This window comes from Oncorhynchus mykiss, chromosome 1 (assembly GCF_013265735.2).
Source record: "Oncorhynchus mykiss isolate Arlee chromosome 1, USDA_OmykA_1.1, whole genome shotgun sequence".
Classification (NCBI taxonomy): Eukaryota; Metazoa; Chordata; class Actinopteri; order Salmoniformes; family Salmonidae; genus Oncorhynchus; species Oncorhynchus mykiss.
The window spans coordinates 76,788,328-76,816,098 of NC_048565.1; the positions used below are offsets into that span (position 1 = coordinate 76,788,328).

Here is a 27,771-nt window from a genome sequence, read left to right on the forward strand (position 1 = left end):
GTGGCAACGTGAAGCGCACCTGTGCACATGCGCAGATACTCCGTGTGACTGTGTGAGGGAAAAGTGTTGCGTCGCACTCATCTAAATATCTACGTGATGTTTGTTGCAACGTCATCTCGCTGAGTCTACCTTTAGCGTCAGCCTAAAATAGATCCACATACAGTAAGTCCTAAAAACAACAACGATTGTAGTCCAATAGCCATCTCTTAACATTCTGTATGAGCCTTACTTAAAACCTTTAAAAATAGTTGTATTGTATTCCAGCCAAGTTGCCACGGACTACTCCCTCTGGTCAATCGAGCTATGATAGATTAATTATTTTTGCCAGGACTCTCTCTGTGTCCTCTGCTGTGTTTGAGCGAGGGTGAACAATGGTGCGTGTAGAGGGAGAGATGGGGGAGAGAGATAAAGTATACAGGAAAGCGCTTGTAGACATGGTGTCCATCCCGTCACAGAGAAAAGGGGTGGCTGTCCTAGCCCCTAAAGAAGGATCCGTACCTCTCTTTGCACATAAACACAACAAGGTGTTGTTGAGATGAGTTACACTCTCTGTTCAAGGAGGTGATCACTCGTGAGTTTCTCGAGCAAATTCCAAGCTCATATTTAAAGAAACCTTTCCCTGTGCTAAGGGGTGTTTACATTGGAGGGAGTGTGTTTTTTTCCCTCCTTCGAGTGCCTGTTCAATAGGCGACTGGCCACACTGCCTTTTAAGGATGGATCGTGATAGTGTATCGTTGGAATTGAAACGTGTATAGAATCTCACGCTTTATTGTGAGAGGGGTATGACTGTACACTTTGAGATAATATCTTAACAAATGATTATCTTTAGTAATTGATAGTGCACAGAGAGCATTTCAGAAATGAGTTAGAACACGCATCAAGAGGTAGGCTATAATCTAGATAGACCATACTATACTTTACACTCAAAAGGGTTATTCGGTTGTCCCCATAGGATAACTCTTTTTGGTTCCAGATAGAACCTTTTTGGGTTCCATGTAGAACCCTCTGTGGAATGGGTTCTACATGGAACCCATAACTGTTCAACTTGGAACCAAAAGGTTCTACCTGGAACCATCAAGGGTTCTTCAAAGGGTTTTCTTATAGGGACATAATATTGATTGATATAATTAATAGTTGTTTTTTCCTCCCTGTAACGGTTTTCTTGATGAGAAGGAGAGTCGGACCAAAATGCGGCGTGTCTATTGCAATCCATGTTTAATGAAGTAACACACTAAACACAAACACTACCAAAACAATAAACTTAACGAAAACAGCCTATACTTGTGTAACCTAACACAGAACAATGACAATAAGGACAATCACCCACGACAAACTCAAAGAATATGGCTGCCTAAATATGGTTCCCAATCAGAGACAACGATAAACACCTGCCTCTGATTGAGAACCACTTCAGACAGCCATAGACTTAGCTAGAACACCCCACTAGCTACAATCCCCATACATACACACCACATACAAAAACCCATGCCACACCCTGGCCTGACCAAATAAATAAAGATAAACACAAAATACTTTGACCAGGGTGTGACACTCCCCTCCATACGTAGATAGCAAGCTTAAAGGGATACTTCGCGATTTGGACAATGAGGACCTTTATCTTCCCCGAGTCAGATTAACTCGTGGATACAATTTTTGTCTCTGTGTGCAGTTTGAAGGAAGTTGCTAACTAGCACTAGCGCAATTGCTAACTATCGTTAGCGCAATGACTGGAAGTATATGGTTATCGGCTAACATGCTATAGGCCCATAGACCAATTAGATACCCATAGACCTATGGCTCGCAAAACTACCTCTAACTTCCTTCATTTTGGATACAGAGACATAAAAATGATATCCACGAGTTCATCTGACTCTGTGGTAGTAGATAAATGATGATCCCTTTAAGGTCTGGTCTAGAAGACTGTGTGTGCTGTACTGTCAGAGTGAAGGTCCTAGCCTTGTGTTTGATAGATCCCTGACTGAGCCTGGCGCGGGAGGCTTTGTGGATTCCACCAGACTCTTTAGGGAGGCTGTCAGGAACTGTGAAAATCCCATGATCCTTTGGCAGCTGCTAGAAACGGGACAACATCCTTTTCGTTTTTTCTTCTCATTGAGCTCTAGTCGACTCGAATGTTCCTGTTTATAAGTAATGATTCCAATGTAAGCATTCCAGAGGGAGACATTGTTGTAGTACTTTGAGTCTCTACTAAAGATGCCACAATAAAAAGTCCTTTCCTTACTGCCTATCATAATAAAAGAGCACAAACAAAGTTAGCCAGACTTTATAGTGGACTGTTTCTTGGTATCAAGGACCTGCAAGGGTACAGGTAACTGCCAAAATAATGGGACCATTTAAGTTGAAAGCATTTACTTCCACACAGGTGTGGTTTCTGAGTTATTTAAGCAATTAGCATCCCATGTTTAGGGTCATGTATGAAATGTTGGCACCTATGGCTAGAAGAAGAGATCTCAGTGACTTTGAAAGAGGGGTCTCAAAGGGAGTTTAAAGGGTGTGTGTGTGTGTGTGTGTGTGTGTGTGTGTGTGTGTGTGTGTGTGTGTGTGTGTGTGTGTGTGTGTCTCAGTCACCAGATCTCAACCCAACTGAACACTTATGGGAGATTCCGGAGCGGCGCCTAAGACAGCGTTTTCCACCATCATGAACAAAACACCCAATTATGGAATTTCTCCAGTTACAGACACTTGTAGAATCTATGCCAAGGTGCATTGAAGCTGTTCTGTCTTCTCGTTGTGGCCAAACACCCTATTAAGACACTTTATGTTGGTCTTTCCTTAAAGACCTGCCCTGATGCTAAACTGGAACTGTAGACTTCTGGATTCTCCTAAAATAAACGTATTCTGCTTGGGTTTATCACAAGAAACAGCACAGATAAAGTCATCCTATCGTATTTTGGGAAAAAGTGTGTTTAGTCTTACGAACTCAAATACCTTTGTGTACAGTATGTTTTGAATATATTGTTAAGCAGCAAATTGAACAGCTAATCTCAGTGAATGTGTTGACTGTTCCAAGAGCGAATATGTTCTATGCACAAATCACAATTTCAGTATACTAGACAGTATTGGATATAAAGATAAATAATGTCTATTCAGTCATTGAAGTCAAAGCATTGCCTCATAAGGATTGAAACATCTAATGTATAAGAAATGTGGGTCATTCCATGGTATTGTGTTTGTTAGACAGGATCAGACTTATTGTTCAATAAAACAGGTTCGATGACTCCACAGCAGACACAGTGACCACAATCTGCTCACAAGATCTCGTTTCACCCTCGAATATATCCCACTGACAGAATTTACTATTCATTTTGGCAGGAAAAAACAATTACGTTTGTCTACATGCTCCAGTTTGGGTGTGTATCAGTCTGGCCATTGGTTCTGTGTAAAGCCAAGCTCCCATGATCAATGCCATGCTGGAAAATATCTATTATGTGCTCCAGAATTCATTGGTAGTTCATTCATTGGGACTGAAGGGATTTTATTAACATAATCCAGTGCACATTTTCTCAGATCACCATTAGTGCTTATTCACACTGGCAGGATTCACACTGCCCACTCAGTTTTGCATTATCATGGCTCACACTTTCTAGACCATCCAGTAATTGGTATTGTATGTGCATATGTGGGCATGGTATAGTCATGGTTGAAATTCAAGGCAATTTCAATCAAGGTTTATTAAATAAACTGCTATGTACTTTAGTGCAATTGTATGTACGGTTCATGGTTTGAAATGGTGCCATAATTTCTCTCTGCAGCACACTGTAACAGTGTTTCCCTTATATTCATTTAGCAAAAATGATGCATTTTTATTATATATATATATATATATATATATGTATTTCTGCCAAGATGCGCTTTTAAATGGATAGTCGTTGGCCACTGACTGGAAGTATGGGAACAGCTAGAAAAGGGGCTGCTGTAAAACACCCATGCACACAGGTGTTATGCATTGGTGCTGCAAGGTGAATCACCCCAAAGTGATTTAGACATTATCATATCTCTTTTATTTTTTTCATGTTTCTGCAGGTTTCTTTTACTGTGTTGATGAAATGGTCCAGATTTGTCCATTCGGCCGTCACGATGGATTCCTGGCTTTTGACATACAGTATGGGATTGATGTGTCTCACCATGCAGTGATAAATGCTTCAAAATGTCAAAGAACAGGTAGTGTAAGGATGGGGAAAATGAGTATCGATCCCCTATGTCTCCAAAAAGACCTGGAGACAGTTTTTATAAAGCAGCTCGAAGCTAAGCCTAAGTATTTAAAGGGGCAATCTCCAATTGGTACATCAATTTTGGACTTTTAAATAATACTCATTGATTATTGAAGATTATAAACTTTGTGGTTTGAGCCCTGAATGCTGATTGGTTGACAGCCATGGTATATCAGACCGTATACCACGAATATGACAAAACATTTATTTGAACTGCTCTAATTACATTGCTAACCAGTTTATAATTGCAATAAGGCACCTCTGGGGTTTCTGGTATATGGCCAATATACCATGGCTAAGGGCTGTGTCCAGGCACTCAGATTTACATCGTGCCTAAGCACAGCCCTTGGCCATAGTATATTGGCCATATACCACACCTCCTCGGGCCTTATTGCTTAAATATAATTTACAAATGCCTCATGAGCTTAGTTCAACTGTTGTTCTCCAACAGAACCCCAAAACATAAGCTTGTTTTACTCCACACTGTATAGCGTCAAAAAATTGTAAAACTATCATTTTGATCTCATGGATGGTCAGATCTTGTATCCATAGCTTTGTCTATGAATTTGACAGTGGTTACATTTCTCCAGTCCCATCCCTCAGCTATTCACCAAAAACAGTGGTGGGGTGTGCAGAACTGCATATTGCCCCTTTAATGAGTCTTTAAGGAGTAAAAATATCCATCCTGCTTGAGCACTTCACCACAGCTGAGATATAGCAGAATTCTAACTGACCATGACAGAAAACAAGGTAATCGTTTGCCTCTAGTGCTTGTCTGCCAAATGCTCGATAAAGTACATTTCAGTGGAAAATACTGTATTCTCCTCTCCCCAGCCATTTTGTTGAGTAAAGATTTGTTGTGTGACAGAAAGACAAGTGCTTCTCATCACTGTTATTGAGTGTCCCTGTGTTGAATCGCACTTTATTCAAATTTAGGAATGTGAGGTCCTGTATCTCTGACCCCATGGGGTAATTCTTTGGTGTGGTTGTCACGTGTCAGGTTAAAGTAGGAGTAACCTGGTATTCTGGCATTTTGGCTTATTCCCTCTGGACTTAGAATAACCACATCCTGTGGGCCTGGTACAGTAGCCCCAGAGAGTCATAATCCTCTCTCTCTTTCTCTCTCTCTTTAATGAGAAGTTGACGATGAAAGCACATTTCCTTATGTTCAATCAGTAATCCTTACAGAGACGCATTTTCTCTTTCAGGTATTTTGCCAATTTAAAGATGTTTAGCCCTCATTAGTGACACCTTTATATTCAGTGGAATTTAGTTCATAAAGAATTCTGTGCGTTGTGAAGGCTTTCTTTGTTTTTTATCATAAAGAGGAGGAACTTGGTGTGTGAATGAGAGAGTGTGTGTGACGTGAGTGTGTGGGTGTAAGAGTGGGGGGTAGGTATGGTTTCTTTTAAAATCTGTTTCAATGTAGGCCCACTGGGCACAAACATCTATTCTACGTTGGTTCAATGTAATTTTTTTGAAATGACATAGAAACAATGTTGATTCAACCAGTGTGAGCCCAGTAGGTGCCTACATTTGTGTGTGTGTGTGTGTGTGTGTGTGTGTGTGTGTGTGTGTTTCTGAACATGTTACTCTTCTATCCCTTGCCACAGATGGCTGAGTGCAGCTTGGGGCACATGGGGTAAAGCAGCAGTGCATTGTGGGGCGGTGGGGGTACTGTCAGGGCACAGGTGTGAGGCATCAAAAGAAGTGCTCTAGGGGGATGTGGCTGAGGGTGGCAGGTGTGCCCACTGGTGCCAGGTCAACTCTGGTGTCCCACACCTAGTCTGGCCCAGGGTAACAGCTGAGGCCAACAAAGCCTTCAACAGAAACGTCAGATAAGGTTATATACAGAATTCAACAAACTCAAACTGAAATTTAGAATTGTAATGGGTACCATTTTAGTATGGCATGAAAATAGTTTATATTTAAACATGTGAACTATTTCCATCACTCTCCCAGAAAATATAATTGGACCATTTCTTAATGTAATTGCATTCATCAGGTTGTCTGCCTGCCAAAGGAAGAACTCTCCTCAATGGTTTCATATCCAGTGGGCCATCACAGCAGCAGAATCCAATAACTAATTAGCAAACATCCTGGGGAAAACAAACCGCTCTCTGAGCTTTCAGACAGCGAGACGAGGAGATTCAGAGCCAAATAACTGGGAGTGGGAATGCTCCCTCCATCCGTTTTCCCCTCTTCAAGCCCGTACTTGGTTTGCCCAAGAGATCCAGATGTAGACATTGTTGTGTGAGTGTGAGCACATAATGTGATGGAGTGCAGAGTGCTCTAGCTAGCTTATAACTTCATTCTCACTCGGATTCAGTCCTTGGCGTTGTGTTCTGTGGCGTTGTTAGCCTCTTCTCTGCTCTTCTCCTCTCTCCCCTCCAGCCCCCTTGTCTCAGCTCACTTTCTTTCCAAAAATGACAGCAGGCAAAACGTTTGTTGTAGTCAACTTTAGTTTGGAGGCTGGAGGCTCCCTTTGACTCTAAATATAGTAAGATGGCGCCGGAGAGAATGGCTGCCGTTTCATGGGCTCTTAACCTACCATGCTATTTTGTTTGTTTTTTTGCATTTTTTGTAACATATTTTGTATATAATGTTGCTGCTACCGTCTCTAATGACCGAAAAGAGCTTCTGGAAATCAGAACAGTGATTTCTCACCTTGAACTGGACGAAGAATTTCTCTTTAATGAGTCGGACGCCCGAACATGCCCTCATCTCTATCGTTCGCAGAAGAAAGAGACGGAAAAGATATTGTGGAAAGAGATTGAGGTGCCTTGTGAGGATCCGTCGACGAGTGGTTAATCTGCCCTTACCATCCAAACTACTGGCCAACGTACAATCGCTGGAAAATAAATTGGACGAGCTAAAAGCATGTATATCCTACCAACGGGACATTAAAAACAAATATTTTACAGAGTTGTGGCTGAACGACGACATGAATAACATACAGCTGGCGGGTTACACACTGCATCGGCAGGATAGAACAGCGGCCTCTGGTAAGACAAGGGGTGGCGGTCTATGTATATTTGTAAACAACAGCTGGTGCACGATATCTAAGGAAGTCTCAAGGTTTTGCTCGCCTGAGGTAGAGTATCTCATGATAAGCTATAACCACACTATCTACCTAGAGAGTTTTCATCTGTATTTTTGCGTAAATACCCCCACAGACCGATGCTGGCACTAAGACTACACTAATTAGCTGTATACGGCCATAAGCAAACAGGAAAACGCTCATCCAGAGGCGGCGCTACTAGTGGCCGGGAACTTTAATGCAGGGAAACTTAAATCCGTTTTACATAATCTCTATCAGCATGTTAAATGGGAAAAAAGGGGAAAAAACTCGACCACCTTCACTCCACACACAGAGAGCTCTCCCTCGCCCTCCATTTGGCAAATCTGTCTATAAGTCTATTCTCCTGATTCTTGCTTACAAGCAAAAATTAAAGAAGGAAGCACCAGTGACTCAATAAAAAAGTGGTCAGATGAAGCAGATGCTAAACTGCAGGACTGTTTTGCTAGCACAGACTGGAATATGTTCCGGGATTCTTCTGATGGCATTGAGGAGTATACCACATTAGTCACTGGCTTCATCAATAAGTGCATCGATGACGTCGTCCCCACAGTGACTGTACGTACATACACCAACCAGAAGCCATGGATTACAGGCAACATGCTCACGGACCTAAAGGGTAGAGCTGCCGCTTTCAAGAAGCGGGACTCTAACCCGGAAGCTTAGAAGAAATTCCGCTATGCCCTCCGACGAACCATCAAACAGGCAAAGCTTCAATACAGGACTAAGATCGAATCGTACTACACCAGCTCGTCAGATGTGGCAGGGCTTGCAAACTATTACAGACTACAAAGGGAAGCACAACCGAGAGCTGCCCAGTGACACGAGCCTACAAGACGAGCTAATTTACTTCTATGCTCGCTTCGAGGCAAGTAGCACTGAAACATGCATGAGAGCACCAGCTGTTCCGGAAGACTGTGTGATCACGCTTTCCGCAGCCAATGTGAGTAAGACCTTTAAACAGGTCAACATTCACAAGGCCACAGGGCCAGATGGATTACCAGGACGTGTACTCTGAGCATGCGCTGACCAACTGGCAAGTGTCTTCACTGACATTTTCAACATCTCCCTGTCTGAGTCTAATACCAACATGTTTCAAGCAGACCACCATAGACCCTGTGCCCAAGAACACTAAGGTAACTTGCTAAATTACTACTGACCCGTAGCACTCACGTCTGTAGACATGAAGTGCTTTGAAAGGCTTGTCATGGCCCACATCAACACCATTATCCCAGAAACCTTAGACCTACTCCAATTTGCATACCGCCCCAACAGATCCACAGATGATGCAATCTCTATTGCATTCCATACTGCCCTTTCACACCTGGACAAAAGCAACACCTATGTCCCTGTTCACTCATGACTGCACAGCCAGGCACGACTCCAACACCATCATTAAGTTTGCCGATGACACAACAGTGGTAGGCCTGATAACCAACAACGACGAGACAGCCTATAAGGAGAAGGTCAGAGACCTGGCCGTGTGGTGCCAGGACAACAACCTCTCCCTCAACGTGATCAAGACTAAGGATATGATTGTGGACTACAGGAAAGGAGGACCGATCATGCCTCCATTCTCATCGACGAGGCTGTAGTGGAGCAGGTTGAGAGCCTCAAGTTCCTTGGTGTCCACATCACCAACAAACTAACATGGTCCAAGCACACCAAGACAGTCGTGAAGAGGTCATGACTAAACCTATTCCCCCTCAGGAGAGTGAAAAGATTTGTTTCAAGATTTTGTCCTCAGATCCTCAAAAGATTCTATAGCTGCACCATCGAGAGCATCCTGACTGGTTGCATCACTGCCTGGTATGGCAACTGCTCGGCATCCGACCGCAAGACACTACAGAGGGTAGTGCATACGGCCCAGTACATCACTGGGGCCAAACTTCCTGCCATTCAGGACCTCTATACCAGGCGGTGTCAGAGGAAGACCCTAAAAATTGTCAAAGACTCCAGCCACCCTAGTTATAGACTGTTCTCTCTGCTACCGCACGGCAAGTGGTACCGGAGCTCCAAGTCTAAGCCCAAGAGGCATCTTAACAGCTTCTACCCCCAATCCATAAGACTACTGAACATCTAATCAAATGGCTACCCAGACTACTTGCATTGCCCCCCCCCCCCCCCCCCCCTTTTACCCTGCTGTTACTCTCTGTTATTTTCTATACATAAATCACTTTAATAACTCTACCTACATGTATATATTACCTCAACTACCTCGACTAAATGGTGCCCCAGCACATTGACTCTGTACAGGTACCCCCTGTACAGGTACCCCCAACAGCCTTGCTATTGTTATTTTACTGCTGCTCTTTAATTATTTGTTACTTTATTTCTTTTTTTTTTTAGGTATTTTTCTTTAAACTGCATTGTTTGTTAAGGGCTTGTAAGTACGCATTTACTTACATTTACTTACATTTGTCTACACCTGTTGTGTTCGGTGCATGTGACAAATAAAATTTGAGTTGACTTAAAAAAAATAGTTTTCTTCATTATCCCTGTAAAGGTCAAGTTAGAATCATCTTTTCCTATCTCTTGAAATAGAGTTTCAATATTTCCCTCTATAATTCTGTAGTGTTTATCTGTATTATGTGTGCGCGTTGGTGTGTGTATTTGTGTGCACATATTTGTGTTATTCTGGGCATGGGAGGTACCTCTTCTAACACTCACTGGCCGTGGCTGTCCTTGGGCGAGAGAGCCTGTAATGTTCTGTTCTCTATCCTATCAGTGAGATTAACAGACAGGCCATGAATGGTGGTCGGAAAGGACTGTGATGTATTTTATTGAGACACAGGAGCTGAATTGAAATAAAGGCTACCACCTGTATGCTAAGTCACACCAGCAGTCTGACAGGAGATGTGTCCAAGCCTTGGTGTTGTTTACAGCGTTACTGTAATTGTGTTTTTAAAGATGCTCCTTGCAATCAGATTGAGGCTGTGGATCTATCACATGATGGCATGTTGTGCTGCGCTACTGTTCTGGCAATTTGCAAGATCAGAGGACTGTTTTTGTAATGGACACTCCTACAAAAAACTTCACGTGACTTTAATCTTCAAAAGCTAAATTGCTTGTGTAGCGTAACTGGGGAAAAAGGTTAAACACAAAACGTATGACTAGAAATTGTTTACAAACAATCTCGTTTGTCTAGAAAAGTGAGTAATCTCTTTAACAGCCAGTCCACCTACAGTAAATGTGAAAAACTGTTATGTTAGCCTCACCTGCTGTATATTGTACTGTTCTCAGTATATTGTAGTAATCTATCTCTCTCTGTGTTCTCCCCAGAATATGCCAGGACTTCATGATGAGTTCCAACAGCACAGACCCTGGCCTCTACCTGACCATCAGCTCCCCAGGAATGGGCATCATCTACCCAGACACCAACACTCTCCACAGGGACCCCTGGCCAGAGCTAACCAGCCCGGATGACAAGGACTCCTTCCTCAGTGGCCTCTTCAACCTCACAGGCTCGCTCAATGAGACGGTGACCTCTCTGACCTACGACCCTCTGGGGGGTCACACAGTGTGGCAGGTGGTCCTCATTGTCTTCCTCACTGGCCTCCTGTCCCTGGTCACCATCATTGGCAACATCCTGGTGGTGGTATCCTTCAAGGTCAACCGCCAGCTCAAGACTGTCAACAACTACTTCCTGCTCAGCTTGGCCGTGGCTGACCTCATCATCGGGGTCATCTCCATGAACCTTTACACCACCTACATCATCATGGGCCAGTGGGCCCTGGGCAACTGGGCCTGTGACCTGTGGCTGGCTATTGACTATGTGGCCAGTAACGCATCCGTCATGAACCTGCTGGTCATCAGCTTTGACCGTTACTTCTCCATCACCCGGCCCCTCACCTACCGCGCCAAGCGGACCACACGGCGGGCTGTCCTGATGATTGGCCTGGCCTGGTTCGTGTCCCTGGTCCTTTGGGCCCCAGCCATCCTGTTCTGGCAGTACTTTGTGGGGGAGCGCACAGTGCCCCATGATAAGTGCTACATCCAGTTCCTCTCAGAGCCCATCATTACATTCTGCACGGCCATGGCTGCCTTCTACCTGCCTGTCACTATTATGAGTGTGCTCTACTGGCGTATCTACAGGGAGACACAGAACCGCTCGCAGGAGCTGGCTGGCCTGCAGGGCTCAGGGAGCCGAGGCAGGGGAGGGGAGAGGGCTCACTTCGTCCACCACCAGGCTGGTAGTGCCAGGAGCTGCAGCAGCTACGAGCTGACCCAGTCCTCCCAGAGAAAGAGCCCTGGCCGGGCGCTGGCCGCACGCTTCCACTGCTGGCCCATGATGCGCTCCTGGAGGCCTGGCAGCACCCGGCCTGGGGAAGGGGACGCTGACCACAGCAGCAGCGACAGCTGGAACAACAACAATGCCAGGCTGTCAGTGGACCACTCAGGCTCATCTGAAGACGAGGAGGGAAACGGTAGAGGGATGATGCCTCAGGACCACGCCATCTTCTCCATAGTCCTCAACCTGCCGGGGATGAAGGCAGCCGTCAACTCCCACCTCACCTCCTGCGAGGACCTGGACCTAGCCTCAGAAGAGGACCCCCTACGGGGGGAGGAGGACAGCCGGGATGGCCTCTCTACCACCACCACTACTACTACCCCTGATGGGGCCAACACAGACAACAGCAGCTACCACCAACGCTTCCCCTCCCGGATATCCAAAGTCCAGTCCATGCCTGCCCTCCAGGCCACCAGAGTGGGGCCGCTCTCTGGCTCCTCTGCCACCACCACCAAATCACCCTCGGTGCCCATCTCCTTCAAAGACGCAGCTCTAGCCAAAAGATTCGCCTCCAGGGCAAGGACGCAGATCACCAAGCGCAAGCGCATGTCTCTGGTTAAGGAGAAGAAGGCGGCACAGACCCTCAGCGCCATCCTGTTTGCCTTCATCATCACATGGACACCCTACAACATCATGGTGCTAGTCAACACCTTCTGTAATGGCTGCATCCCCGAGGCTCTGTGGGCGCTGGGCTACTGGCTGTGCTACGTCAACAGCACCGTCAACCCCATGTGCTACGCTCTGTGCAACAAGACCTTCCGCACCACCTTCAAGATGATACTGCTCTGTCGCTGGGACCAGCGCAAGCGGCGGAGGAAGCAGCAGTTCCAGGAACGGCAGTCCGTAGTGTTCCACAGGAGAATTCCTAAAGACTCAACGTAGCGGGATATAGACCCAGTGGGCATCTGGTGATGATGATGATGATAATGATGTTAATGATGATGAGTCTGGGATCTAACAGGACAGTGGATGGATGAGGCATCCTAAAGGTTCTGTCTGTGGTTTTTAACTGCACAGAGATTCCCAGGGTGGCGGCCATATTGTTGCTGTGGTGTCTGATGTTCTGACGACCTCCACAGTGACATATTCCTCTGTTTCTTCAAGAGAGCTCCTGTGGTGAAAGCTTCCTCTAGATTGTTCCAGTTGTCAGCATTTCAGAGAAGTGCAGCTGAAAGGACTGACAGTGAAAACCAATAGAACAAGGGCTTAAAATGCAATGAGGGGACAATTCAAAGTGCAATTGATACCTAGGGAGATAATATGATATAATATGTGTTATGGATTTGGGGTTTTCCATTTCTTACCATTTTCTTCTCAGTGGTAGAGCTGTATCGTACAGAGCAGTTGGGATTTTCTAAGTAAACTGTACATCTGTTATATCGCATTGAAAGCCAAGTCCAAAACATTGTGCGTCAATAGACTGCATCGTATTGATTTTGAGCTCCCTTTTGGCTGAGCTAGATGTTTTTGTTCTTTTTTACTCTGACTTCTGTACATTGCCTTCACCTTGGTTATAGCTTTCTTGTGTCTTATAAAATGAGAGAATTTAAAACAAAACGGTGTCCTATTTGTGACAACCGGTGTTTCAAAGTTGATGGTTATTTTTGTGTAATAAATTGGTCTATAGATTTTCGTCTATAGATTGTGAGCCAGTCTGAAAATATTTCTGAGTACCTCAGTGAGCTGGTATTGTGTTCAATGTGAGTTGTGGTTTACATGCTGGAGACAGTAAGTGCATCAATTTATTCAATTGTTGTTAATGTATCCGAGGTTTTTGAGTAATGGTAATATGATATTTCTAACTTGATACCTAATGATTAATTGTACGCTAAAGAGATTGGTCATTATGAATTGTAATGTTTTGATTATATTTGAAATAATATTTGAAAAGGTTTCTCCATTTCTTCTCACTGGCTGTCCAAATGTAATTCCCTAAGTAAAAGATTGGTCTGTGGTCTCTAGATGAAGTCTCTAGCTCCTAGAGGATTTAGCAGTGCCAGAGCAGCATCTGCTGGATGAATATAATTCTACACTCTAGCAACTTCCAGCTTACTTCCATCAGGGAAATGCTGTTGTGGGTCCATAAGACAGTGGGAGATTCAGTTTTGGATCAAAGTCTGTCCTCCAGTCCTCCGCCCTCCTCTCCTCGGTGACACGGAAACCGAAAAGTGGTAGGAGAGTTTCAATTCAGAGGATGCTCAGCTGCATCCTTACACGGAAGAGTTCTGAAATCTGCCACACACCCTTTTAAACAGCAGTTGTTTTCTCAGAGGAGAAAAGCATGCACACATTTTAAAAAGGATATGTTACTTATCCTTTCATCTATAAAATGTCTAGTTCAACTCGCTACATGTTTAACACTTTACACTGGTATTTTGGGATTCCACCTCTGTAAACATAATTTGCATGATGTTGCATTAGAGAGGAGAGTCTCATTTCATTTTATATCAGCGTCATGTTTCCACATTCTCATCTTGCCTCCTCGCCTCAATTCTCTATGAGCTTTTTCTAAAGGAGGTGAGGAGAGGACAGAAGAGAGGAATCTAGGAAATCCAACAGAGATTCTCCCATAGCTGAGAATAGGTAAGAAACTTAAAAGAAAATGGTTAGACCAGTTTAGCCCTGCTACATATGGCATATGGATGGTTAGACTAGTTTAGCCCTGCTACATATGGCATATGGATGGTTAGACTAGTTTAGCCCTGCTACATATGGCATATGGATGGTTAGACTAGTTTAGGCCTGCTACATATGGCATTTGGATGGTTAGACTAGCTTAGCCCTGCTACATATGGCATATGGATGGTTAGACTAGTTTATGCCTGCTACATATGGCATATGGATGGTTAGACTAGTTTAGCCCTGCTACATATGGCATATGGATGGTTAGACTAGCTTAGCCCTGCTACATATGGCATATGGATGGTTAGACTAGCTTAGGCCTGCTACATATGGCATTTGGATGGTTAGACTAGCTTAGCCCTGCTGCATATGGCATATGGATGGTTAGACTAGTTTATGCCTGCTACATATGGCATATGGATGGTTAGACTAGCTTAGCTCTGCTACATATGGCATATGGATGGTTAGACTAGCTTAGGCCTGCTACATATGGCATTTGGATGGTTAGACTAGCTTAGCCCTGCTGCATATGGCATATGGATGGTTAGACTAGTTTATGCCTGCTACATATGGCATATGGATGGTTAGACTAGCTTAGCTCTGCTACATATGGCATATGGATGGTTAGACTAGCTTAGGCCTGCTACATATGGCATATGGATGGTTAGACTAGCTTAGCCCTGCTACATATGGCATATGGATGGTTAGACTAGTTTATGCCTGCTACATATGGCATATGGATGGTTAGACTAGCTTAGCCCTGCTACATATGACATATGGATGGTTAGACTAGTTTAGCCCTGCTACATATGGCATATGGATGGTTAGACTAGTTTAGGCCTGCTACATATGGCATTTGGATGGTTAGACTAGCTTAGCCCTGCTACATATGGCATATGGATGGTTAGACTAGTTTATGCCTGCTACATATGGCATATGGATGGTTAGACTAGCTTAGCCCTGCTACATATGGCATATGGATGGTTAGACTAGTTTCGGCCTGCTACATATGGCATATGGATGGTTAGACTAGTTTAGCCCTGCTACATATGGCATATGGATGGTTAGACTAGCTTAGCCCTGCTACATATGGCATATGGCTGGTTAGACTAGCTTAGCCCTGCTACATATGGCAGATGGATGGTTAGACTAGCTTAGCCCTGCTACATATGGCATATGGATGGTTAGACTAGCTTAGGCCTGCTACATATGGCATTTGGATGGTTAGACTAGCTTAGCCCTGCTACATATGGCATATGGATGGTTAGACTAGTTTATGACTGCTACATATGGCATATGGATGGTTAGACTAGCTTAGCTCTGCTACATATGGCATATGGATGGTTAGACTAGCTTAGCCCTGCTGCATATGGCATATGGATGGTTAGACTAGCTTAGGCCTGCTACATATGGATGGTTAGACTAGCTTAGCCCTGCTACATATGGCATATGGATGGTTAGACTAGCTTAGCCCTGCTACATATGGCATATGGATGTTTAGACTAGCTTAGCCCTGCTACATATGGCATATGGATGGTTAGACTAGCTTAGGCCTGCTACATATGGCATATGGAGCTGAAAAGTGGTGCTCTTTTCATCTTACGTCACAAAGCCAGTGATTTCCATCAAGTTATTTGACCGTGCAAACAGTGTGATTTAAGGGGATTTGTCTACATGGTTTTAATAATACCCAGTGCTAAAACAATGGAATAGCTCCATTTTAAAATGTATTGTCATACTATGTGATGCACCATGCTTCAGGCCTGAACCGGATGAATACCGTTCTAAAAAGAAAATATTAACAACCCGGCTTCTTTTTGTGTATGGATTTTGCTGTTTAAGTGTATGTATTACACTTAGGTTTGTAAATGGATAGTGAAAGCAAATAACATACATGTACCACAGGCATGTTGAGTGATGACTATGTGATATTGAGAAGAATGGCAGAATGCTACCGTGTGGGGTAACACTTTATAATAATGTTCAGACAGGAACATTATTATAAAGTGTTACCCAGTGGGGGATGTAAGCCAGATAAAGATGAAAAATTAGAGAAATTATTCAGTGTCTGAACTGCCAACGGATATTTCTTCTACTTTCAATATGTGATACAGTGTTACTATACTCCTGATAAAGTGAGGTGTTTGTTTGGGATGTGAACTACAGTACCTGAAGTAAGATCAAATGAATAGCAAACTATAACTTTTATTGTTTTTTGTTACATTTCAAGTATGCTAATCGTACCCATGTTATAAGTGAATAAACAACAAATATTTTTATTGTCAGATATGGTGTGTATCATATTTACAGCTCAAAAACATTTTCATTTGAATGTTTATGAAATCATTGTATTCCTCCAGTATCTAAGTGAAATCACACAATAATGAAGAAGACGCCAATGCAGTGCAGCACCGTAGGCCTACTGTACAATTTACAGTATAAGGACCACTTTAAACAGATGATTTTTTTATTTATTTTTATTTCACCTTTATTTAACCAGGTAGGCTAGTTGAGAACACCTTTATTTAACCAGGTAGGCTAGTTGAGAACAAGTTCTCATTTGCAACTGCGACCTGGCCAAGATAAAGCATAGCAGTATGAGCAGACAACACAGAGTTACACATGGAGTAAACAATTAACAAGTCAATAACACAGTAGAAAACAAAGGGGGAGTCTATATACAATGTGTGCAAAAGGCATGAGGTAGGCGAATAATTACAATTTTGCAGATTAACACTGGAGTGATAAATGATCAGATGGTCATGTACAGGTAGAGATATTGGTGTGCAAAAGAGCAGAAAAGTAAATAAATAAAAACAGTATGGGGATGAGGTAGGTGAAAATGGGTGGGCTATTTACCAATAGACTATGTACAGCTGCAGCGATCGGTTAGCTGCTCAGATAGCTGATGTTTGAAGTTGGTGAGGGAGATAAAAGTCTCCAACTTCAGCGATTTTTGCAATTCGTTCCAGTCACAGGCAGCAGAGTACTGGAACGAAAGGCGGCCAAATGAGGTGTTGGCTTTAGGGATGATCAGTGAGATACACCTGCTGGAGCGCGTGCTACGGATGGGTGTTGCCATCGTGACCAGTGAGCTGAGATAAGGCGGAGCTTTACCTAGCATGGACTTGTAGATGACCTGGAGCCAGTGGGTCTGGCGACGAATATGTAGCGAGGGCCAGCCGACTAGAGCATACAAGTCGCAGTGGTGGGTGGTATAAGGTGCTTTAGTGACAAAACGGATGGCACTGTGATAGACTGCATCCAGTTTGCTGAGTAGAGTGTTGGAAGCCATTTTGTAGATGACATCGCCGAAGTCGAGGATCGGTAGGATAGTCAGTTTTACTAGGGTAAGCTTGGCGGCGTGAGTGAAGGAGGCTTTGTTGCGGAATAGAAAGCCGACTCTTGATTTGATTTTCGATTGGAGATGTTTGATATGAGTCTGGAAGGAGAGTTTGCAGTCTAGCCAGACACCTAGGTACTTATGATGATGGATTTTTTTCGGGAACAAGTATCTCTTAATGTCTTAGCAGATTAGTAGGAGCATACCAGTTAATACACTGTAGATTGTCATCGATAGTATCTCCAGTAACAATATGCATCAGCACGTTAGTGGGAGAAGCAGCTAACATATTCACTTTCAGACAGGAACACTTCCCACGTTGTCAAAATCTAACACTTTCAATAGGCCTAACACTCAACAAACACTTAGATGTAGTTTAATAAGTATGCATAATGTGTTTTGCTTCTGAACATCCTTGCATTGCATTTTGTTATGTTGAAATTCTTCATTGGTCTTCATGGCAACCATAATCGTCTGCAGGAGGCTGAGGAAACTGTTGAGGCAGTGAACTCAAAGTGGGCCTCTCTGGGGAAGACCAAGCAGAGGCTGCAGGGAGAGGTGGAGGACCTCATGATTGATGTGCAGAGGGCCAACACCTAGTCCGCCAACCTGGACAAGAAGTAGAGAAACTTTGATAAGATCCTGGCAGAGTGGAAGTAAAATTTTGAGGAGTGCCAAGCTGAGCTGGAAGGAGCTCAGAAGGATTCTTGATCTCTCAACACTGAGCTCTTCAAGATGAAGAACTCCTATGAGGAGGATCAGCTGGAGACCCTGAAAAGGGAGAAAAAAAAGAATCTGCAACAAGAGCAAACTACAACAAAACTGTGTATCAACCATGTATGTCCCCTGAAAATCTCCTTATTATAAACCAATGTTGTGTTTGTGTGTGCAGAGGAGATCGCTGACTTGACTGAACAGATTCGGAGAGACTGGCAAGAGCATCCGTGAGCCGGAGAAAGCAAATAAAACTGTGTAGACAGAGAAGTGAGATCCAGACCGCTCTGGAAGAGGCTGAGGTAGAGCCCACTGCTGTTCCATAAGTATAAACACATTAAACTGTTACAGGTTGAAAATGCTGTATAAACACATTTAAACAACTACTTTGCTTTGTCCATTTAGGGTAAACTAGAGTATGAGGAGTCTAATATCCTGCAGCTGGAGCTGAACCACATCAAAAGAGAGGTGGACAGGAAGCTGGCGCAGAAGGACAAGGAGATGGAGAAGATAAAGAGTGAGGTGGACAGGAAGCTGGCGGAGAAGGACGAGGAGATGGAGAAGGTAAAGAGGTGGACAGGAAGCTGGCGGAGAAGGACGAGGAGATGGAGAAGGTAAAGAGGTGGACAGGAAGTTGGCGGAGAAGGACGAGGAGATGGAGAAGATAAAGCGAAAGAGCCAGAGGTTAGCAGAGTCCATGCAGAGCACTCTGGACTCTGAGGTTCACAGCAGAAACGACGCCATGAGAGTGAAGAAGAAGATGGAGGGAGACCTGAACAAGATAGATATCCAGCTGAGGCACTCCAACAGGAAGACCACCAAGGCCCAGAAACAGGAATGTCTATTGACAGCTCAAGGTACAAAAGCCATGACATCAGGTTAAAAAAAACTGAAAAATAGTGAGGGAATTGTCTTGATCAGTAGCAAATAATGACTTTCTTGACTTAAATCGTTTATTCTGCGAGTAGCATACAGTGTAAGTCCACAAATTATGGTTTGGCCAGTTGCTCGAGGGTCTTCCTTGAGTTCTGTGAGTTTTCTAGAATGCACTGTGGTCCCTATATGTCGTTGTCCCAGCATGCCGATGAAGACATGAAGGAGCAGCCCGCCATGGTTGACCGCAGGAACTCTCTGATGGTGGCTGAGATTGAGGAGTTGTTCTGGAGCAGACAGAGAGAGGCCTCAAAGTGGGCGAGCACAAGCTGGTAGACGCCAACAAGCGTGTGGGACCTCTGCACTCCCAGCTAACACGAGTGAAAAGCCATTTCCAGTTCCCATCATTTTATTTTATTTTATTTTTTATTTTACCTTTATTTAACTAGGCAAGTCATTTAAGAAAAAAATCTTATTTTCAATGACGGCCTAGGAATAGGGGGTTAACTGCCTGTTCAGGGGCAGAACGACAGATTTGTACGCTCTAACCACTAGGCTACCCTGCCACTCCCATCATGTGACTTGTACATTATGTTCTCTTGAGATTATCTTGAGGTTCAACTCATCATAAATTATTATTCCTCCAGTACACCAGACTTCTGAACACCAAGAAGAAGTTGCAGACTGACCTGGTGACAGTGCAAGGCGAGGTGGACGACATCATCCAGGAGGCCAGGAACGCAGAGGAGAAGACCAAGAAGCATATCACTGATGTGAATCCTCATAATGTGGCTTGTATGGTAGTCTACAACCCCAGGCAAACATCTGAGAGGACACCCTTCTAGAGAATGTAGGTATGATGATACACTATACAATCTGATTGTCCAATTCAGAGTTTTATGTTCAATTGTGGCACATTATATCGAAGAATATAGCATTTCTCTGGCCGGTACAGATACCAAATAATATCTTGGTGATAATGATGGTTATGATGCCAAGTATAAAAGTAGTAGTATATATAATTTCATTGAGTATTGATTACACCTTCTCAAACATTGTGTCCATGTCCCCTGTGCTACAGGTGGGTGATCTTGAGACTGAGGTGGAGACCGAGCAGAGAGGAGGTGTGGATGCTGTCAAGAGAGTCTGCAAGTATGAGCGCAGAGTCAAGGAGCTCACCTACAAGGTAAGAGAAACACCTGCACACACTCTCACTCACACACACACTCACACAAACACGCACGCATGACTTGTAAGCGTTGACTATTATCTCACACAGACTGAGAAAGATAAGAAAATCGTCAGCATACTGCAGGACCTGGCGGACAAGTTGCAGTTGAAAGTGAAGACCTACAGGAGGCAGGCTGAGGAAGCAGTCAGTCACAGTAGACTTGCAGTCAAATACTCACTGTATAAGGAGAATCATTACATTGTTATTATCTGGTTTTCTCCCTCCTTACCTGTTCTTGTATCCTCTTCCTCTCTCCCTCTCACTTTCTCCCCCTCCAAGGAGGAACCATCCAACTTCCACATGTCTAAGTTCAGGACGGTGCAGCATAAGCTGGATGAGGTAGAGGAGCGTTGTGACATTACTGAGACCCAGGTCAACAAGCTCATGGCCAAGGGCCGCTATGCCGGACACGAACACATTACAGATCTGCTGTTACGCCTAGGCTGCATCGGAAATGGCACCCTATACCCTGTATAGTGCACTCCCTTTGACCAGGACCCATAGGGAATGCGGTGCTATTTCAGACGCAGACCCAACACACATGTTCAAATATATCCTCATCATCCTCACCACTTGATGGTTCAGTGTATACAGGTCGATATTGACCTAATAACTTTATTGGAGCATAATGACTTAGAGGTCTCTGAGAAACCCATACTTAGAGAATATTGATGCAGTTTCTAATGTTAAAGAATATAAGACAACTCCTACTAAATTTATAAACGAAATTTAAAGCAAAGCTGAGCACAGAGGCTCATCCATTGTATTATTTCAAGTGTTCATGTGTGGATTATGGATGAAAAGGATGATGTTGATCCCTTCTTTTCTCTTGTCACAGGCAGCTGGAGCTGAATAAACAAGACTATCTAATTTTGTTTGTTTAATAAAAAGAAGATGTTTTTTTATTCAGAGCCAACATTAAACATGTGTGGCCACACTAGTCTCCTTGGTGACTGTGTGGATTTATTACACATGACACAGTACTATACCCAGAGCTTGAAACTAAATCACACCTCTCAACTAACTGAGTATACTGGAGTTGAACTATTACATTTAGGGTTGAGCAAAACATCCAAAATGATCTGAACAATGAAGATCGCAAATTGTCCATCAATTAGTAATTGTATAATTATAAACAAGAGATCTTATCACTCATGAAAGTGGTAATCTGTAGTTAGTAGAGCATGCTGCTTGTAATGCCAGAAGAGTGGTTTCGATTCCCAGGACCACCCATGCATGACATGCATGACTGTAAGTCGCTTTGGATAAAAGCAGCTGCTAAATGGCATATATTATTATATTCTATATTATATTCTCTGTACATGTTAAACGTTTTTATTCATTACGTTCCAGAGAGCGAACACTCTGAAATACTTCCAATGTACAGATTAAAAGACTCCAGCTTTCTGACCTCACCTTGCAATTATATGACAAAAAAGTACATGTATATTACACGTTTCACCCCAATTAAAACATCAAGAGATATTGGATACAGAATCATCTAAACTATACTAATATATGATACCGGCTGACTGACTGTATGTCCGCTGCATTTCATTTTTTTTGGGGGGGCCCTTTATAATACAATTATATGTATACATTCAGTGCATTACTGTGGTACGACCACATGGTTTGTATTGGAAAATGTGTTAGGCATTAGCATTAGTGCTAATCATATCATAATGAAATAGTTTGCCTGTCAGCAGGCTGTGTTCCTAGTAACAGCAGGATGTTGTTGTGTGTTGTGAAGGAGGAGCAGAGCGAAGTTGAGTATGACCAGGATCAGGACATGTGATGATAAGTACCACTTCTTCATGTGACCGAGGAAGAGGAGCAGCCCAGTGGAGATTACAAACAATTGATTGTATTCCACTCAAAACTGGAGAAAAAACGCTCAGGAAAGGACTTTCTCTTCTCTCCTGTGGGTGTAGAGTGACTGCTATTATATATATTGAACTGAAGGTATGTATAACTTGTATCTTATTCATGTAAACCGTTTAGCAGATTTTCCTTTTCGCCCAATGTGATAATGTATTTTGTTCTATGTTGGAAGATAAACAGTAGCCTTCCGTCTTTGTGCAGACAGTTGTTAGTGATAAATTGCTTAAACAGTTTACTGGGCAAGTATTTAATTGGTTGGACTATACTGTATCACAGTGTACGGTAGGCCTAATCTAGTCGTTCTGTTCTATTACTACACAGATAATAATTAATATTAATAATCAAGAAAATGAATCTTAAAGTAGTGATGTTGCATACATTTTTTTTAATAATTAAAGTTGAAAAGTATTATTCTCAGGTAAACATATATGCATTGCACATCTGAGTTCAAATGCTGATCATTGATAGATGTACCGTGGTGGCCAGTTTCTTGCCAAGCATTCTCCAGAAATGATCTACCAATGAGCCACACCCAATGTTCAACAAGTAATCACTGTTTGAATTAGATGTATTGATTACAGTGTCTAAATGATAAGAATCAACAGAATACCCTGAAATAAATATTTAGCTACATGGACCTACTGTACAGTACTGAAGATGTCACTGTGGAAGATGTGTTAGTTCAGGGTCATAGTAATATACTGAATAAAAATATAAATGCAACATGCAACAATTTCTTAGATTGTTGCAACAATTCCCCCCCGGTTGGACATTTTGGCCATGAGGCCGGTTGGACATTCTGCCAAATTCTCTAATACTACGTTGGAGGCAGTTTATGGTCGAGAAATTAACATTAAATTATCTGGCTACAGCTCTGGTAAACATTCCTGCACTCAGCGACATTCCTGCACGGCCCTCAAAACGTGAGAGACATTTGTCGCATTGTGTTGTGTGACAAAACTGCACATTTTAGAGGCCTTTTGTCCCCAGCACAAGGTACACTTGTGTAATGATCATGCTGTTTAATCACTTCTTGATATACCACACCTGTCAGGTGGATGGATTATTTTGGCAAAGGAGAAACACTCACTAACAGGGAAATTTGTGTACAAACTTTGAAGGAAATTAGCTTTTTGTGCCTATGGAACATTTCTGGGGGGAAAAAATTCACCTCATGAAACATGGGACCAACACTTTACATGTTGTGTTTATATTTTTGTTCAGTGTACTAAAACACAGACTAAACACAGAGCTATTCATACGCAAACAACTGCTGACATATTTGTAACAGTACAGGGAATACCCAGGAGAATAAAACATGAGAAAAAACAAGGCAGTGTTAAATACTAGGTTTATAATGGGTAAACACCACAATGGATATGAAATGTTTATAATGCTGTTGTAGCACAAACCAGAGAGCTATTATTATATTATATTTTTCCTCCAGATGATGGATTAATGATAATGGCATTAGCAGACACTTTGAAAGCATAGATTAGGGTTTAACTATATTACATGACAAAACGTGATTTGAATAGGAATTTTGCCTGGAATTTTTTTTTCAGTCTTCCCTATAGGTTCCATTGAAAACAAAGTGCCTCTGATCTTACTGTAAAGAATTATGTTTCAATATAAACTGACTGAATGGCTACTGAATACTTCCACTCTCTCTGTTGTTAATTTAGACTGTCCAGCTTGTACCCTCCTGCAGTCAGGATGCAGACCATTCAGACTGTAGAGACCCAGGTACCTTTCCTGAAGGAGAGCTTCTTCACCACAGCGTTTAAAGACAGGAGGAAGAGTAGTGTGACTAACCTGCTCCGCAGACAGCAACAACAACAACATCATACTCACCATCCGCTTCCGCCTTCTCTGGACGGGGAGGAGCCTCGCATTGAGCATGCTCGACTGGGTCGCTCATCCAGCAGCCCGTTATGCAACAAAGCAGAGCGAGCAGATAGGAGCAGGGAGGGGGAGGGAGACAGTGAGTCTGTCAGCCTCCTCTCAGCAGCAGCATCCTCACAGCTGCTCCTGACACCGACGAGCAGGCAGGGATTAGTGCTGAGCTCCCGGAGAACCAGTTCAGCAACCCATGAGAAACAGCCCCAGCAGCATGGCCTGATCGCCAAGGGGGTCCGCCTGTTTAGGAACATGGGGAACCAGGAGGCCAAGCAGAGGAAGGTGGTTGGGGGAGACACCCCCTGTGATGGGGGAGCCGAGGACAGAGAACCGGAGTGCTCTAATAAAGGCAAGAAATCCAAAGGGGGAGATGCCGGCAAGAAGAAATCCAAATCGGAATCCAAAAGCTCTGTGTTTTCCAGTATGCGGCTCAGGAAGAGTCTGTCGAAGGCGAAGGGGTTGTCCAAGGAGGATATCCTGGACAGCAAGGGATCCCAGCTGGAGGAGACTGGTGGGGTCAACAGCAGCCTCTCGGCAGATGAGCTGGGAATGATGTCGGATGGTGAGCCAGAACAAGGCCACTTGACAACATCGGGGCCGGAGGACGAGGGCCAGAGGATTAGTTCAGGATCAGACGGGGACCTCTACAGCTTCCACTCTGCTGCGGCTGATCATGAAGATCTGCTGTCGGACATCCAGCAGGCTATTAGGGAGCAGCATGGGGCCTCTGACGGGGTCCTGGATAGGGTCACTGTCCCTTTGGCTGAGGGGGTCACCTCCCCCATCTCCGATGATGATGTTGAACCCCTAGCCCCTGACCCCACTGACCCACAAGAGGTAGTCTGCACTCAGGGGCCAGACCTGGACAAGGGACAGGTGGATGAGACACCTGTTGTTCCTGATACTGTAGGACCAGACCAAAGTGCTGAGCTTGGACAGTCAGAGGCAGAGGGAGGTGTTGCATCTGGGGAGGAGTCAGATTTAGGTTCACCAAGTGACAGTGGCCCCTCCTCTGCTGCCTTCGACACCGAGAGGAGCAGTGGAAGCCCCCTGCCCAAAACCACCAGTACCTACAGCTTCCCAGACACCACCGCCACCACCACATCCTATGAGAGCGCCGAGGAGCCCCAGGACGACCTGGAGAGTCCGGTGGTGACCTCCCAGCTGACTCAGAGCCAGAGCTTTGATGAGGGGGGTAGCACCATCGAGGGGGTCAGGTGCATCAGGTTGGGAACGACCTCAGGGTCACCCAGAAGTGTCAGTAACATGGACCTGACTGTGGAGAGGGAGGAGGGGGACAGGGGGAGAGACTTCCGGTCTATGAGCAGGAGGAAGAGTAGCTATTCTGTCTCTCTGCTGACGGCTGACAGTTCTAAAAGAGCCCTTTCCAGAAGGACGTCCTCCACTACCTCCACTGTCAAGCCCTATCCTCCCATCCACCCTTCCTACGTGAAGACCACCACCAGGCAGTTGACATCCCCCATAGGCTCCCCCAGCCAAAGCCCCCTTATCCCCCGTAGGATGGGGCCAGGCTCTGGGGCAGGGTATGGGGGCCACAAGGCCCAGCTGTGGAGGACCACCAGGCAAAGGTCCTGCAGTATCGCCGGGCCTCTCAGTCATTCTGCAGACTGGACCAAGGATCTGGAAGGCCTCAGAGCTAGGCATGAGGATGCCGCTGACCTCCAGGAGCATGGGGGGTCAGAGAGAGGCATCCCAGGGGCTAGTCTGACCCTAGGCACCAGACTACGCCTCTCAGGTGTCCAGAACACCACCACAGGGCCAAATCAAGATGTCTTCTCTGGTAAGTGATTGAGCATAGAGGTGCTAAATGAGTTACAGGGTAACATTGGCATAAATGGGGTAAATATGTTGGTTAGATAATAATTTAGGCATATTATGGCTGGGAATCCATGGAAGGCTGGTTGTAGTAAGCCATCATTTTGGGCTTTGAGCCTTTTTGCCAAACAGGGATTATGTGAGTGTGTAATGATAATGTGTGTAATGTGAGTGTGTAATGATAATTATCATCATGTAAAATTACAATAACCATTGTGTATTTATAAATATAGGACCAATAGATATAAATGTATTTCTGTAATTATACTGTTATATTGAATTTGAATATCAACCCCTGTAAGAACATACTGTGCTGTACCTTATGGAGCAATATGTTGACATGGATATCCTCCTCAGAATTATTAGACTACAGAAGGCTGATGGTCTGGGGCTCAGCTGTTTCAGCTCTCTGTTCCCGCAGCAGTGCTGATTGTGAAAATTATCACTCACCCATGGCAATGCCGTTCTTTGCCTAACTGTCTGAGAGGGCTACACACACCCACACTCACAGAATGTTTGTATTACTTTTTAACACTGCATTGTTGGGAAAGGGCTCATAAGTAAGCATTTCACGGTAAAGTCTGTGATAAATCAAATTTGATTGAACCTCTTCACATTTGCACAGCTGAACTGTAGCTAGATATTCAGATCATTCCTTGATACAGTGGTAGGTTGCTGTCTTGCCCAGGATTGAGCTGTCAAACTTAATTATCAGTTTATCATTTTATCAACCAGACCATCTTGTTATCCAGTCTGGCCCTGGTTTGCCTCAGCTATTGGAGCACTCAGTCATGTGACATGGATCTGTTTTAGAGAGGGGCGGCAGGGTAGCCTAGTGGTTAGAGCGTTGGACTAGTAACCGGAAGGTTGCGAGTTCAAACCCCCGAGCTGACAAGGTACAAATCTGTCGTTCTGCCCCTGAACAGGCAGTTAACCCACTGTTCCCAGGCCGTCATTGAAAATAAGAATTTGTTCTTAACTGACTTGCCTGGTTAAATAAAGGTAAAATTTAAAAAAAATAAAATAAAAAAAAATATCAATAGGGACAGGGGTCACTAGCCTTTACACTGAGGGGAAGGAGATTCTTTGCTGTTGTTGTTTGTGTTCATCTTTGTCACACTTTAAAGGAAACAAAAATACAGTTTCTTTGGATAAGGTTGTTCATCATCATACTGTCTGTGTATCTAAAAGAGGGTTGGCTCTTGAACAACGTCGCATTTTAACAAACATTTTGATTTCTTCATGTTCTTTAATCACACTGCTTAGATAAGCCTAAAATAGCTTTGAACTATCCTTACCTAATCATAATCTAAAAAACATCCATTGCAAGGACAAGAAGAAGTTTTGTATCACAACGTTGAAAAAAACTACTTTGCAGCGTCGTGCGGCGTTAATTTAGATTTCTGCTATTAGTCCTAAGTAATTGACCTTTCTTTGCTATTAGTCCTAAGTAATTGACCTTTCTTTGCTATTAGTCCTAAGTAATTGACCTTTGGCGTTATTTGCAGTTGGCTCACGTGTTCTAGCTAATTCAAGTCATAACACGCATATAATAGCATTATAGATGATTAGCTTGACTGTTTTAATTGAATCTCCTGCCAGTAGAACATGGATCAGTAGAGGAGTAGGCCTACGTCTCCCCACCAAAGCTCCTCTGGTCACATTGCCATGACTTGTGACCTCTCTGGATTAGAAAACCAGGCCTTCCCTTGCTCTGTCTAGGCCATCCCTTTCGTAACATACACAGCTGAGCAATGTGGTAGGATTATTCCT

The 27,771-nt window shown here is 43.9% G+C and overlaps 2 protein-coding genes and 1 pseudogene across 2 annotated transcripts in view; all 3 read left to right on the forward strand.

Moving 5' to 3' along the window:
• LOC110529681 (muscarinic acetylcholine receptor M3-like) overlaps positions 1–16,506 on the forward strand; it is a 107,516-nt gene extending 91,010 nt beyond the window's left edge. Inside the window, exon 3 of the mRNA XM_021612116.2 lies at positions 10,591–16,506. Coding sequence (XP_021467791.2) covers positions 10,607–12,481 — 1,875 coding nt within the window. The 5' untranslated portion in view covers positions 10,591–10,606 and the 3' untranslated portion in view covers positions 12,482–16,506. The remainder of the gene's footprint in view (positions 1–10,590) is intronic.
• Positions 16,507–17,957: 1,451 nt separating this feature from the next.
• LOC118966716 lies at positions 17,958–21,238 on the forward strand (annotated as a pseudogene).
• A 2,714-nt stretch (positions 21,239–23,952) lies between these two features.
• The window catches only part of LOC110532693 (formin-2), a 51,943-nt gene continuing 48,124 nt past the window's right edge, over positions 23,953–27,771 (forward strand). Inside the window, exon 1 of the mRNA XM_036989873.1 lies at positions 23,953–25,963. Within this exon, the coding sequence (XP_036845768.1) occupies positions 23,980–25,963 (1,984 nt within the window). The 5' untranslated portion in view covers positions 23,953–23,979. The remainder of the gene's footprint in view (positions 25,964–27,771) is intronic.